This window comes from Eucalyptus grandis, chromosome 2, assembly GCF_016545825.1.
Source record: "Eucalyptus grandis isolate ANBG69807.140 chromosome 2, ASM1654582v1, whole genome shotgun sequence".
Classification (NCBI taxonomy): Eukaryota; Viridiplantae; Streptophyta; class Magnoliopsida; order Myrtales; family Myrtaceae; genus Eucalyptus; species Eucalyptus grandis.
In genome coordinates, this window is record NC_052613.1 from 27,382,207 (window position 1) to 27,396,872 (window position 14,666).

Here is a 14,666-nt window from a genome sequence, read left to right on the forward strand (position 1 = left end):
TTCTACATGCATAAGAAAAGAGGAATAGATTCTACAGATCGTATCTGCCCGTTTTTTAGTCTGAAAACACAACTAAGAATGCTAGCCACTCAAGGACCAATATCCAAACCAACTCAAAAACAGTTTTGTTTGGAAAATGGAGTACTATAAGGAGGAGCTGATGCGGGAGTAGGTGCAAAGTACGAAGGCACCAGAGGAGCCGAAGAAACTATATATGGCAGTGCAGACAGTGCACAGCTTGCTCCCGGTTTCTACAACAGCACAAGCACAATATTGTTCAGAATCCACTACAGAATGATCATGGCAAATCGTCATGATGCTGTTCTACACCGGAGGGCAGCGGCAACGTGCCAGAGAATGCAGCAGACTTGAGCTTGCTGGACATAGACGACAAATCGGAGCTGCTGACAGGCCTGCTGGAGGGAACAGCAGACGTGATGCGTCAGAGAATGCAGCAGATTGGGAGCGAGTGAATTTTGAAAAGAAGAGAGAGGGAGAGAGTTTCTTCGTTCCTCACAAGAGGGAGGCCTAACAATTCGCAATACAGAGAATTTTAAGATCTTTCCCAGTAGGAACACCCGTTGACGTGGCTCCACGCGTTACTCACCGGGTGGAGAGGGACTGTGCTCACGTGGTGGAGCGGAACCGCCTAATAACTTCTCTATGTAGATAAGGTATATAGAAAGTAGTACATTGCAAAGCTCGGCATATGATATCAACCAAGAATGACTTCGTCCCAGAGACTTAACGACTCCATACGTCGCAGAGCAGTGCAAGCTTCTCGGAGATGAGAGACTGAGGAGCACTGCAAGGACGTGGAGGCGGAGCCAAATTATTTGTCTTCTGGTGCGGATTAGGCTTCCAACGACCGAAAAAAATGAAGCTGAAGGCAACAAACTTCAACTAGGCTGACGAGGAGGAAGAGATCTCAAGAATTAGGCTACACACTGATACAGTCTCCACAAATAAGAGAGAATAAAAAGGGCAACTAGACAATCAGCCCCACCAAGAAAGAATGAAGCAGGTGTGGAAGCTTGCAATGTCAGTCTCATACAGACATAACTTGTATTCATTCCTTCCTTGCATGAACTGTCCGCGTGCATGAAAACATAGCAAGAAACCGGTGACGAATATCTTTTAATGTCAACGTGAAATACGACTGTTGTCTTGTGTTGTTATCCCATGACAAGTTTCTTCAGAGACAACAATTAAAAAATCTGCACGGCATCACGCAGACAATTCAGCATTGCCAAAACCACCTCAGCATCATTTAAACAATTCAACCCCTCAAACACCAACTCAGCAACATCAAAGTAAATTGCATCAAATGTGGAGTTGATGTTTGATGTTACTACCTTTGTTATGGTTTACTCTGTTGTTGCTTGGTTGGTGTTCGAGAGGTTAAAATGTTTGAATGACACAGAGCTGGTCTTGGCGCGGCTGAGTTGTTTGCATGATGCTATGCAGGTTGTTGATTGTGGTCTCTGAAGAAACTCTTCATGGGATTACGGCATGAGAACATTTGGGTTTCGCAAAGAAATTAGAAGCTCTTCTCCGCAGCTTTCTAGTCGACCCAACCAATGCAGAGCTCATCGACTTCCATCTCAAGAGGAAGGCGATGGGAAGAGCACCCAAACCTGAAGTCATACCATAAAAACATATGGAACAACCATTAGGGGAGAGAGAATGGCAAAATTAGGATGCGAAAATTAGAGGTTGGAAAGATGAAACAAGCTTAAAATGGATATGCATATGGAGGAGTTTAGGAGCTTATGGGGTTTGAAAGAATGATATGTGAACCTACATACCAACTAATTCGTATAGGTTCATACATGCTATTAACTTGTAATGTATGTAAGTAAAGTGCAATCCTATCATTAATTAGTTAATTTGTTTTATTAGTATGCGCAACATCTATAAGAAACTCAAATCCTACCATTGATTGGTTATGTTATATTATTTGTATGTATGGTATATAAGTAAACTAGAATCTTATCATTAGTTAGGGATTTATTTTGTTTGTATTTGTATGATGTATATAAGTAAATTGAAATCATATCATTGGTAAGGTTTCACATTGTTTGTTGACCTAATAAAAATCCTTGGAAATTTCCTTTACTGTCAAGGTAAAACCTACACGGTCCGTCATCTATTATAATTATTATTTTTACTATTATAAAATTAAAATTAAGAAAAAAATAAAGAGAATATATCTTGAGATACATTTATAAATAACATTGGTTATCCATTTATATATTCTTTACATAAAAGTACAATGAATGACCTAATTATATTTTGCTACTAAACGATAGTATTCAGGTTTAGTTATATTAAACTAGCACGTAAATATGTACAAATAACTCTAAAAAGTCCGACTTTAAGGTTACACGGATATCTAATTTAAAATGTCTCTGAAATATAAAACAAGAAAATATTTTCAAATAAACAAATTTCTTCTATTGATTCATATCAAGGAATCAAAAGGTGGATTTTGTAGAGCATATATATCTAGCAAGCTAGAATAATAGAAATGGAAAAGTTAGTAAATAAAAAACTAAATATTCACAAAGATACACATGAAAAAAATTACTTTTAATAAATTTGAAGTGCATAAGTAGGAAAAGAAATAGATTTGAAAAGTATGTCTGTTACATCCTCATTGTGTTTTAGAAGTCGATGGTTTTGGTGTTCCATGATCTGTTACATGCCGACTAAACTATTTTTCTTCTTACCACCACCGGCCCTGGAGGCAATATTCTTAGGGGTTTCCTGGTGCATGGATGACAATAACATACAATTAGTATAAGTGATATATACGTACTGTTAAATGTACAATCCAAGGAAGAAATGGAATCCTTAGGATAGCAGATACACACGCACTGTAAAAGGAACACTAATATGCAGTCAGCCCAAAAAGAAGTACCCCTCTCGATCTAGCATAGAGGGCAAACTTCATCGTTCCAATTAAAATTTATACAACTCTCTCCCAAAATTGCAGTACCATAAGACATGACCCATTTTTAAGGAAAGGAAAGCATCAACTTGCTTCCAACTACTGGCAAAAACAGCATCTACAAGTCAGGACTTGCTCAGTGAATAGGGTTCTTACATTCATTATCATTTAGATCCATGTTGGGAGGCAGACAATTCTCAATGGTTGTTTAAAGTTCCTCAAACCCAGGACCATGGTTGGCATTTTAAAGCTGCACGGAACCTGGGCTGGGGATTTACAGAGACTTGTGTAGAGAATGTCTTAGGCTTGATTTCCAGATTGGGGGATAGAAGTGTGCATTTGCTTCCCTGTCATCCAGTGCAATTACGGTAGTTAATCAGGCCGAAACTCTTAACAGATCCGTATAAGCACGCTGGTGCTTTTGTTTATCTAATTGATTTCGTGAATAGGGTGATGCAACACCATTAGCACATCAGCAAAGTTATATTAGAGTAATCGGGCATAAGCAACAGGGGCATGTCAACATACTACCTTTGACTTACAACACTATCGCCAAAAGTTTAAAAATGATCACAAAGATCTGAAAATTTGTGCACTGTTAGGGCAATCAATGGCTTACGAAGTGAGTTAAAGAGATTGCTATTCATCCGTCATAAGAAGCATCTCAAGACATCTCTTTGCTAGAGCAATGTGTGATATTACACCTTCGCATACACTAAAAGAAGGAAAATTCCAGGTGCTCGGTCCTCAAAGATGTCAAGATGACATACCTTCCTCTTAACAGGTACAGACAGATTCTGAGCTGGCTTAAAGAAGGATTCAAATCTGTAGAGAATAAATGAAAGGAATCATGGGATAAGAGAAAGTGCAATTTGGAAGTCACTTTCATTTGTTCAAGCTTTAGTTACCAGCCTTGTGATGACTCATCCTTAGCTGCCTTAATCTTCTCTATTGCCTGATACACATGGTAAAACAACATCGAAAACATGTATGGTCTCTCCTTCAGAGGAAAAGAGCAAATTCCTCGGGTAGGCAACTGACCAACATATTACTGATGATCAATGTTGAACCCATTCTCATTCACGAGATTAGAAATTAAGCCCTTGAAAGGGAAATAACAATCAGTTAGGAAATGAGTCAAAAATTCAAAAAGTGAAATGTTGCAAATAAATCCCAGCATGAAAATGGCCCACCTCCTCATTTGGAGCAGTCCATTTTATCTCAGGTTGTTCTTCCATAGAAATTATTGGTTCTTTGAAAAGCAGTTGAGCTTCGCTGTAGGGCCAATTATCTGGTATCTGATACCTATTCAAAAAACAAGCAAACATTTCCTTAAGAAGGATAACCGAACTGAATAAAGACTTCCAAGTAATGCAAAGAACCTCTGGGTCTTAAGGATAGAGAAACGATATGATTTTGTTCAAGTGAGATGAAGGAACAGACAAAGCAGACATCAGAATAGATAAAAGTATTACAGTAAATCAACACATGAAGTAGCACGGCTGATGCACTGATTGCCAGCCCAAATCTATTGGTGGCAAATGATCTTTCAGTTTCAAATTGTTGACCAAATATTTCCATGCCAGCTGAGTTTGAGAGATAATTCTTTTAAGTCAAGGAATTCAGCAGCCAAGACAATTACAGTGAGAAACTTGGTGCCTACTTTTGCTTACAAGTCAGGGGACAAGATAAAAGCATAAGATGCACCTCTGCTTGTTTATTTTCTCTAGTATGTTTTCTATGGAACCATGTTGATGGATAAGCTTAAGAGCAGTCAGCCCTCCAATACCTGATAAATTCATTCCAAAGTAAAGCCAACGAAATCATCAAGCTAAAAAATACAAGAGGGAAATATGTGATAGCATAAAACAGTTAACAGAGCACTGCAACAATATCACATCTACCTTGAATGCTTTCACAATAATCACATCCAGAGAGAATGCACAGGTCAATGGATTGATCCATATCCAGATTCATCTACTCCAAGATCTAAAAGTCAGGAAAGTGAGAAAAAAATTTAAGCAATCACAATGAATAAACTTTTCTAAGTACCTTGGAAATTTCAAATTCCATGACTGGAACTTTTCTTGAGCTGGGATCCATTAAATGGCCAAGAAATATAGGAGCTCCAAAAGTAAGGGAATCCATGTCTTCAGAAGCAATGGCATAAACCTGAAAAACAAATATTACAGCTAAAGCACCATTCATGGTAGATGAATTCTGGTTACCTCACAACAATTAAGCAATGATAGGAATTCAAAGACAGCGAAAATTCCTTGGACAAAGATGGCTTAGTAAAGAACATACCAAATGTAAATGACTACACAGAAGAAGACATTAGACAAGTGAACAAGAATATGTGTGAGTAAAAAAGGAAATTAGATCATGTTTACATAGTGTTAAACGATTGGTTATCATGGGAAAACAATGAACAATTCTAAATCAGAAGACAATCAAATGGGAAGATACTTGCCTTTCTAGCTTTGCAAAGTGCAGCACATTGTGCCTCTGCTTCTGAAGTAGCCTAAAGTGCAAAAACTGAAATTGGTATCCAAACTTTTTGTTAGAAATAAAAAGAACAAACTTTTCAGACAGAATAGTAACCTCAACTACTGGGACACCAATAAGCCTTAATAGTCTTTTGCAGTCTTCATTGTGCTGTTGAGTCACCTGCAAGAGTATCAAAGCCATGTACCACAAGTGCACACACATCCAGTTAGCTATGTAGATAGGTTTTTTTTTTTTTTTTTTCCAGGAAAACAGAGACAAAATCAAACTTCATATCGATAAGACAAAAATATCGCGCCGTAAGGAAACCAAAATGAGACCAACCTTCGCAGTTCTTTTATTGAATTTCTCAATGTCTTCCTTATTCTGAGACTGCAGGTAATAAATACAGAGCTCACTAAGCATTTTTGTACTCTGTGTTTCTGGGTGATTAAATGCGCAAGTGCGTGCACGCGTGCGCAAGAGAGAGAGAGAGAGAGAGAGAGATGCATATACCGCAATGGCTACTGCCAACTCCTCAGAGGCATCTGCCCTCTTCGAAAAACTGCTCAGAGACTCATCTAAGCTAACTAAACGTATCCATAGGTAATTCCATAAACGAGAAAAGAGAAGGCTCATAATAAGAAAGTACCGTTTTGCAAGCTCTTGCTTCTTCAAATCAGGAGGTTTACCGTCAAATACATAGCTATCGTAACAAAAGTAAAGCATAATTCAAAGAAGGAATGAAGGATGAGCATCATTCTTCCAGTATTCCATCCCAATGAAAACAAAGGAGGTAAAGAAAAAAGTTTACACTGGCTTTATCCCCGCCTCCAACAGCCTAATCGTCCGTTAAAACATCCCTTGCAGATGACTAAATGGGAAAACAAATCGAAAAGCAGCTCAAAGTCAACACTTTCCAAGCACAAAGATCACATCACAAGTACAAAATAATGCAACAGGCATCGATCAAGATACATAAACACGAGTCCAAGCAGTAACATCTGAGCATCAAAACAGAAGGCTAGTCCATAATTCAGTCATAAACTGTACGAAACTTGATGGAGTATTACAATGCCAGTGTACCTGGTGACTTCACCAGCCTCATTGGTGAGCATCTGAGTCTCCTTCCTCCCAACCACAATCTCATCCACCAATCAAAAGAACAAAAATCCAAATCCCCACCGACAAACCGAAACGCGCAATCACAGGCATCGATCCATAAAGAAGCAACTTAACGAGGAACTGATAGATGCCATGCTGGCATCGACGGCGATCCTCCGGCCGAAGTAGCTCTCGAGCTTCTGCTCCTTCATGGCGGTCGGCGCATTGTCCGCCAGTAGCTTCGTCGGTCCCTATTGAAATCAGTGGACGAGACTCGATGAACAACGTATGGAAAATGATGGGATTGAAAGGAGACGGAGGTCCAACTGAAACTACCTTGATGCCCATATCGGAGAGAGAGAGAGAGAATTGTTGCAGTGGAAATTGAGGGATGAAAGGGAAGCTGCTTGGGATGAATTGAATTCTAGGGTTTCGAGCTCTTCCGCTTCCCGCCTAATTTCGGGGACCATCGCGTTTGGGCTGGCCTGGGAGTGGGAGTGGGGGCTGGGGGTGTGAAGAGTGGGAGTCACGCGCAGGTGTCGCGAGTGGAGCGCGGTTAAATGCTTTGAATTATCCATGAGCCGTCTTTGTCTATTTTTCAAAGAGATATAGTCACTTCTGTTCAAAAAAGAAGAAGAAAAAAAGAGATATAATCACTTGAAATCTTAAAATTTATCACGAACATGTAATTAATGAACTATCGAGGACCAACCACCCTTGCTCAAGGTCAGTGATTTATCTCCTTTCCTTTTAAGTTTTGTTTTTTAGTAAAAAATTTAGGTTTCCTTTTTTAGTTTTTTAATCTAATTTAAATAAGAATTTTTTTAAATGCCATGTATGAAATAGAAACTAATTTAAAATGCCATGTCAGCATTTCCATTAGTCAAATTAATTATGTTAATAGAATGACTTGATTGTACCAATTTGACTAATTTTAAAACTTAATTACACTTTTTGAAAATTATAAAAACTCAATTGTACTTTTGTTACAAGTTTTAAAACTTCCGGTAAATATATCCCATTTTTTAATAGATTGGCTAATTCATTGAGAGCTTCTATGGTGTATCTATTTTTCCCAAAAGCTTAGATTATCAGGAAAACTAGTTACAGAGCTAGAAATGTAGTCCGAGAGAAAGGGGTAGAAGACAAAATGATCAACAAAATTGGCTATCTATAGAAGGACATTCTATTCCCAAATCCTCTTTTAAATATATAAAATAATTTCCATTGCACCTAGCACAACTCAATCATCTACCCGTGAGTTATTCTTGAGGGTTACAATACCCATTACTTTATTTTAATTTGAAAAGTCTGGGTAGTGCTCATCGCCCAAAATGCTTCTATTATCTTAAATATAAACATCATCTCAATATCAATTGTCACTTTACTAAATTAATTTTACTAATTAAAGACCTTTTAAAATACTTCATGAGCTTTATTCTTTTTGAAAGACACTAAAACTAGTTAATACGATACAATCTTGTTAGCTTTATTGGTTTTAGGTTCTCGGAAAAAAAGTTAAGAAAAAGGTGGGTCAAGCCAGCTTGTCATGGGGCCTAAGCTATGTGGCATGCTTGGCTTGCTGGCACAGCCAATTGCAAGCCGAGCTAGTCAGACTCGTTTGTCATCCCTATACTGAATTAGGAAACTTATCTATATTTAAATACTTGATTGGATTAATTGAAATTTAAATGTTTGAAAGGAAAATATATATCACGTCAGGAGATTAAAAAAATATAATATATAATCTATTTCCAACCCCAGACCATTTGGTATTGGTAGCCAATAGTAGATTTGGGTCGGCTTCACAGAAGTTCAACAGCATAAGGCATTTCGAAGTAAAGTGTTTTGAACATATTCTTCGGTTCTGAGATTCCGATGCAGGCATAGGAAAATTTCATAAAGAAATGCCATTCTCATTCTCGGTAATTAGGGCAAAGACTTTTGTCTAATCCATAGGCAATGTTGTTGTCTCTTTTGGGCAAGAGAGCCAAGCTTCACGAAGAACTTCACAACGTCGAAAAGTTGATCGTTTCATCTCTTTGCTTTCTTTTATGAGAAATTGTTCTTCGATAACTCATTATTGTGTTTGGGCTCTCTCTCTAATATACCAAAATTTTCCCTCAAAGATTTCTTGTTCATTTCATAAAAAAACTAAAGATCGAACTTGTTGGTATTAAAAGACTCGGACCCCTTAACAATAACATCAATGTTGCATAGTATTACATTCGCATTTTTCACTGCATTCCTCGCATTTAGGAAGTAGAGACGACTTTATTTAGGAATTGTGTGTTCCCTTTGAATATAAGCCTGGGTCATTTTGTGAAATTTCTTTTAAATTGGGCTCTTAACTCATGGGATTTTTTTTGTTCGCCCATTTGAGCCCAGCCTCAATATGTAGCTTGGCCACACTCCCTATTCCTGGGCCTCGTTGAAATTTCATCGTGTCGTGCTTGTGCTGTGCATAGGTCATGTATATACCGTGCATTTCCATACACTTTTTCAAAAAGGACTTCTGGCTAAGGATTAAGAAGAGTTTTTCATCTAGAATTTTGATTTACTCATGGTTAGAGAGCGCATTGATGGGGTGATCTTTCACTCGCCTCCCTCGAAATGTGCCTCGCCATCATTAACGACAGCTACGCGAAGCTCATGTGAGCAGTGGCCATGTGCATTGCCTCGGTGTTGTCAAACATGGCCTCTTCTTCATCAGGATGGGGCCAATTACGTAGGCGTATAACTCTGATATCTTCTTGTTGAAGTTGCACGCGCAAAGATACACACTAGCGTTGTCGTGGACCAGGTGGTGAGTGGAATGTTATCGATCACATTCTTTTTGTCGTACAAGGGGATCACCATCCGCAGGATCTTCTTCTTGTTCATGGCGATCGCAAGCATCGAGCGTTCATCTGCAAGATGATGCTGGAGATGCGGCGGCTTACACAGGAGGAGATTGGGCAGTTTTTGGTTAAATACACTGAGTGGAGGTCCGTAGCGAGGGAGATGGAGGTGCAAAGGAACAACGAGGTTGACGGATGAGCGATGGAGGAAGCAGCGAGGGGTTATTAAGGAAATGAGTATAAGATAGGGAGTATCTCGTGAAAATGGATGCATTTTTTAGGGTTTTTAGAGCAATTATGCATTATATGAATTGGGTGATGTTTGCTGATGTGGACAAAATCAAAAAAGAATTACCATGTTAATTTTCCAAGAAAAAAAGTCAACAGAAAATTCTCAGGAGATAATTTTGGTTAGGAATTGCGTGTCCGAAATGAATATAAACTTGGGCAATTTTTTGAATTTCTTTAAAACTGGCCTCTTAACTCATTGAATTTTTAAGGCTCTCCCATTTTTGCCAGCCCCACTATGCATTTTGGCCACTCTTTTTTTCTTGACCTAGCCGAAATTTCCTGTGTCATGCATGTGCCATAAGTGTGTTGTACATTGATTGTGAGTGCTGTGCATATTTCGTACACATTTTCTAGAAGGACTTCAGGTTAAGGACAATGAAGAGCTTTCATATAGAATTTAGATTTAATCATGGTTAGAGTGTGCTGGTTTGACGCTATTGGGTTAATAAAGCGGGAAGGACTTTAGGAAGAAGAATAGTGAAGGAGGAACGAAGGACTTTAGCCAATGAAGAGTTAGAATGCTTCTGGGAATGTAGAACTCAATACAGAAAGAGTAATAGAATGGAAAAGCTCTTGCTAATTCCTTAGTACACGTTGCATTACTATCAAACTTAAGCGAAAATTGAGTTTGAATTTTAATTGTGCCGATGCAACTAGTAAAGTCGAGAAATTTGGTTCATGAACATGTAATCTTACTGAACGCAAAATCGGATTGCTAACTATGACTATGCTTGTTCAAAAGCTGTGGTGTCCATGAAAAGTCTACCTAAAAACAATTCGGAGCATAATAGCCTAATTGTGAAGGCACTACCTATTTATTTTCTGAAGTAACTAGAGTGCTATTTACGCCGGAATGTCATTAGAGCTGCCATGACCAACTTGATCCTCCCAATGTCTCGACTCTAGAGACCTCTCCAAGATCGAGATACTTCATTTAAGTAGTAATTATGATTCAAACTAGATATCTTGTAACAGTGAGAAACTCTCGTGCTAACATACGAGACATGGCCGTTACAAGTCGTTGCCTCCTATTATTCTTTTGTTGGAAAAAGGAGCGAAACTCTCTGACAAACAAAGAGATATCGCATGTGGGCGAACACGAGTATATGTGGAAAAAGCGAGGAATGGGAGAAACTCAATCCCAACACCAAAGCGATGCTCTTTGGGGTTTGACAAAAGCTATAGAGCATTCTTTTTTGGAGGCCGAAAGGTTGGGGACCGGGGGGCATTGATCTACAAAATAAAGCTCAAAAGTTTATAAGAGGAATGGAAGGTGGGGTTTCATGCATGTTACCATGCGTAGGGAGCTACCAACCTTATTGTATTTAATTGAAAAATGATGGGTCAAATCAAAGAACATGAAGTAGGGATGCATCATAGAATAAATATAACAATTGCCAACAAATTTCCTTTCTATCCAGCCAAATCCAAGAAGGAAAATGAAGACCAAAAGGAAAGACCCTCAATTATTGTCTACTTAAATCAATTTAGTCCTTTGAGATCAAACATGTTATTCAAAAAGTGCATCACTTTCGTGAGCCTAAATTTAATAAGGCGGAGAAAATTGGAACATATCGTACTTTCTTCTTGTAAAAAGGATATAAGGATATCTCCATATGTAAACCTGGAAATTGCTTAAGACATGAGATGCAAGAAACTCTTAGCTCTATTTGGGACATTGGGAAGAATGAGGGGAATGAAAATTTGGGTGGCAAATGTCGAAAGATTTTAAAGTTATGCGCATCTTCTCTACATTGTCCTCCCTCAAGTGTCTTCGAAACATCATTAGCGTCTGTTAAGAATTTGTCGTATCACTTTGAGTCAATTGGTAAGTCACTTTCTTTCCAAGCAAGGGGCACTATAATAAGCTATTAGATCTAGAAGCTATCTCCTCGTAGTATGTAGGTAAAGAGGCCCTGTATTTTTCAGGTCAATTCTTCATTTGCTATGTGGTGACTACAATAGTTGAGATCGAAAGATACCCAAATCCATCGCTTTCAAAGCTGATTGGAATTTATTCACAACTTTTATTTTGCAAGGTATTGTATCTGCCGATGCAATAGCTTCTGGATGTAACATTGCGACTACTTAAATAATATCGACCTTTTCGATCAAAAAAAAAAAAAAGCTGTCAGATCATGCATTTGATGTACTTCCATTAGATATGGAGATTGACATGATTTCCTAATCGTCTTTCTCTATAAAGGACAATGAAAGATTGTTTTAGGCCTAATCATGCTCCCCTTGAACTTCTCAAGAGCGTTTTACGATACTTTCAACATCAGATGACGTCTATTTCTCCGATTGAATTAGGCAGACCATCCATACCGAGACCAAAAAACTCCTCGAAGGGTTCACTACAGATTGGATCAGCACTTGAGATCTCATATTTCTTAAGCACAAAGTTCAAATATTTATCTCACCACGTAACCAATTAAACCCTAAAGCAGGGTGATCATAGTCCATTACAGATGTTGCAAGTATCTCTTCTTAGCGCGTCCTGTTCCATATTGCATGAGAAAGATCTCAACACATCCCCTATTAAAGTTTAATTTCTTGAAGGATGGGACTCAATATCCAATAATCTCCCAATAATTGGTGTAGATAACAAGAATCTTGTTTATGGCAACCCTAAATGCAATCCATGTTAAGCTAATCCCTCATAATAATACAATAGTGGAAAGATTACAACAGTGGTTTTTATTGTCAAGGTTTTTCATATATGGAACATTATCAACGTTATTATTGAATAGCTTAAACTTTTTAGTTTAAAAGGCAAGGGACTCACCTCCAACATGTTAGAAGAGCCGGAGATCGAGATTAATTTCTCGCACTCTTCTTCATTCGTCTGTACGTTAGCCATCTTTCAGTGCGTGGATTTAAATGTTACTGCAACGGACTTCTTATAAACCAAGCAATTCGAACATTCAAAACAAATTATTGTCCTCTCTGTTGGAGAAATCTTTCCAGAATATTTTGAAGCTGACAAAACGTTTCTTTCAGTCTAAAGTCTGGATGTTCGGAGACCGTCAGTTTAAAGTCTGAAGACTTTGTTCTCTCAAGACCCAAGACTCAAGACTCAAGACTTAAGACTCAAGACTTAAGACTCAAGACTCAAGACTTAAGACTCAGGACTCAAGACTTAAGTCTATTCTCACTGACAGTCTTTCTAATCCAGTGTTGAAGGAAATCCAAAGCCGAGGTTTATGGTTGAGGATTCGATCCTATCCTCTGGAATAGATTCTTTGATTGGATAATCATTTCGGATTCTTTAATTCTTACCTAAGATCGATTGAAGATCCGATGGTCGACGAAATAATCTTGGATTATTCTATTCTTGGAAACCGAGATCCCGATTGTATGGGCGAACATGATTGATGGGCTATCATCGATTTCTTAAATAGCTCGGATGATCTTCTTGATTGATTCCGTCCAACGGGTAGATTGGAGGAATTCCTTTGGTAAGTGCCAACGGCTATGATGGCATGAAGGAGTATAAAAGGAAGACGTTCTAGTTGTTTTAAGTGTGTGATCGATAGAAAAAATTCCAGAGTCTGAAGATCCTTGATTGTTAGTTGAGACTGAGCGAAATTGTATACAGAGAGTGTTTATACTTGTTGATGCCTTGAGTGAGTGTGGTAGATCATCTACACCTAGAAATCAAGGAAGATCAACACTGTAACAACTCTTTGACCATAGTGGAATCCAGCCAATCGGTCGTCGCGGTAAGAGTAGACGTAGGCTTGAATCAAGCCGAACCACTATAAACCGAGTGTTCAATTCTCTCTTTCCTTACTCGCCCTTGCGATTGAATTTTTAACTCAAGTTGCAAATCCACTAATTGTTTAAATATCGTGCAAGCTTCGAGAAATTTTTTTTGTATACCTATTCACCCCCCTCTAGGTACTCGTACTAGCTATTTCAATTGGTATCAGAGCTCGTGTTCTTACTTTGTTTGAAGTGTTTTACTTGAAGTAAAAGATCCATGGCTAGTATGCTAGCACCGGGGCTGATGGAGGGGCAAAGCAATACCAGACCTCCCTACTTTGATGGAAAGGATTACAACATCTGGAAGAACAAGATGAAAGCTTTCCTACGATCAAAGGATCCTCTGGAATGGGACGTTGTGGAAAGAGGAATCACTCCTGCTGCTGCATCAATCTCTGAAAGAGGGAAAGAAACTATTGAAGCCAGCGGAATGTCTCAAGAAGAAATAAACAAGAGACAAGCACTCGATGCTAAAGCAATTTATTCTTTATATTGTGCTTTGTCACCAACTGAATATAACAGAATATCTTCTTGTGTTACAAAGAAAAGAAGTCTTGGACAGTTACATATCACTTATGAAGGGACAGATCGAGTGAAGGAGACCCGAATTAACATTCTTCTTGGTCAATATGAATCTTTCAAAATGAAACCAGGAGAATCTATAACTGACATGTTTAGTCGTTTTACGAGATATTGTCAATGGTCTTGAGAACCAAGGACAAAAATTTCTGATCCCATGAAGGTGAACAAGCTTCTACGTGGACTCTCCAAGGATTGGAATCATATAAAGACTTCAATAAGAGAGACGCAAAGAATCATGCCATTATCTATAGACGAACCGATTGGAACTCTTCGGTCTTACGAAGTGGAACGAATTAATGAAGACGAAGATCCAAGAGGTAAGAAATCTATTGCACTAAAATCAAATGATGATTCGATGATGCAGATTCTCAAGATGATATGGATGATGAGGAGCTCGCCCTCATGATAAGAAGATTCAGAAAACTGAATAGAAAAGGCGAAGGTTCATCCCAAAGAAACAAAGTTTTCAGAGACAGCAGACCAAGTCTGTTGATGATGAGGAACCAAACAAAGATGTAGTTTGCTTCGAATGTAAAAAGAAGGGACACATCGACCCAACCGTCCTCTTCGAAAAGAAAAGAGGAAAAGTTGAGAAATCTCGAAAAGCTCTTAAAGCCGAAACCGGAGCGATACGAGTGTGA

General features: G+C 38.4%; 1 protein-coding gene across 1 annotated transcript; it reads right to left on the minus strand.

Moving 5' to 3' along the window:
* Positions 1-1,027: 1,027 nt before the first annotated feature.
* On the minus strand, positions 1,028-6,702 carry LOC104426474 (flap endonuclease 1-like). The gene is made up of 13 exons (XM_039304602.1): positions 6,527-6,702; positions 6,093-6,314; positions 5,786-6,005; positions 5,558-5,623; positions 5,427-5,477; positions 5,006-5,125; positions 4,858-4,930; positions 4,661-4,742; positions 4,147-4,258; positions 3,862-4,055; positions 3,724-3,778; positions 1,356-3,300; positions 1,028-1,217 (listed from the first exon to the last, which is right to left on the minus strand). Exons 2-10 carry the CDS (start codon positions 6,167-6,169, stop codon positions 4,002-4,004), a joined length of 855 nt encoding a protein of 284 aa, XP_039160536.1. The 5' UTR covers positions 6,170-6,314; positions 6,527-6,702; the 3' UTR covers positions 1,028-1,217; positions 1,356-3,300; positions 3,724-3,778; positions 3,862-4,001.
* Positions 6,703-14,666: the final 7,964 nt, after the last annotated feature.

What these genes read in the sequence shown, in the direction of transcription:
- LOC104426474 (XM_039304602.1), bottom strand. Translation starts at nt 6,169, where the DNA reads ATGCTTTACTTTTGTTACGATAGCTATGTATTTGACGGTAAACCTCCT. An exon ending in TTATTGTGAAAGCATTCAAG is followed by an intron (nt 4,743 to 4,857) that starts GTAGATGTGATA and finishes TGAATTTATCAG; the next exon opens with GTATTGGAGGGCTGACTGCT. An exon ending in GAGAAAATAAACAAGCAGAG is followed by an intron (nt 4,259 to 4,660) that starts GTGCATCTTATG and finishes TTTTTTGAATAG; the next exon opens with GTATCAGATACCAGATAATT.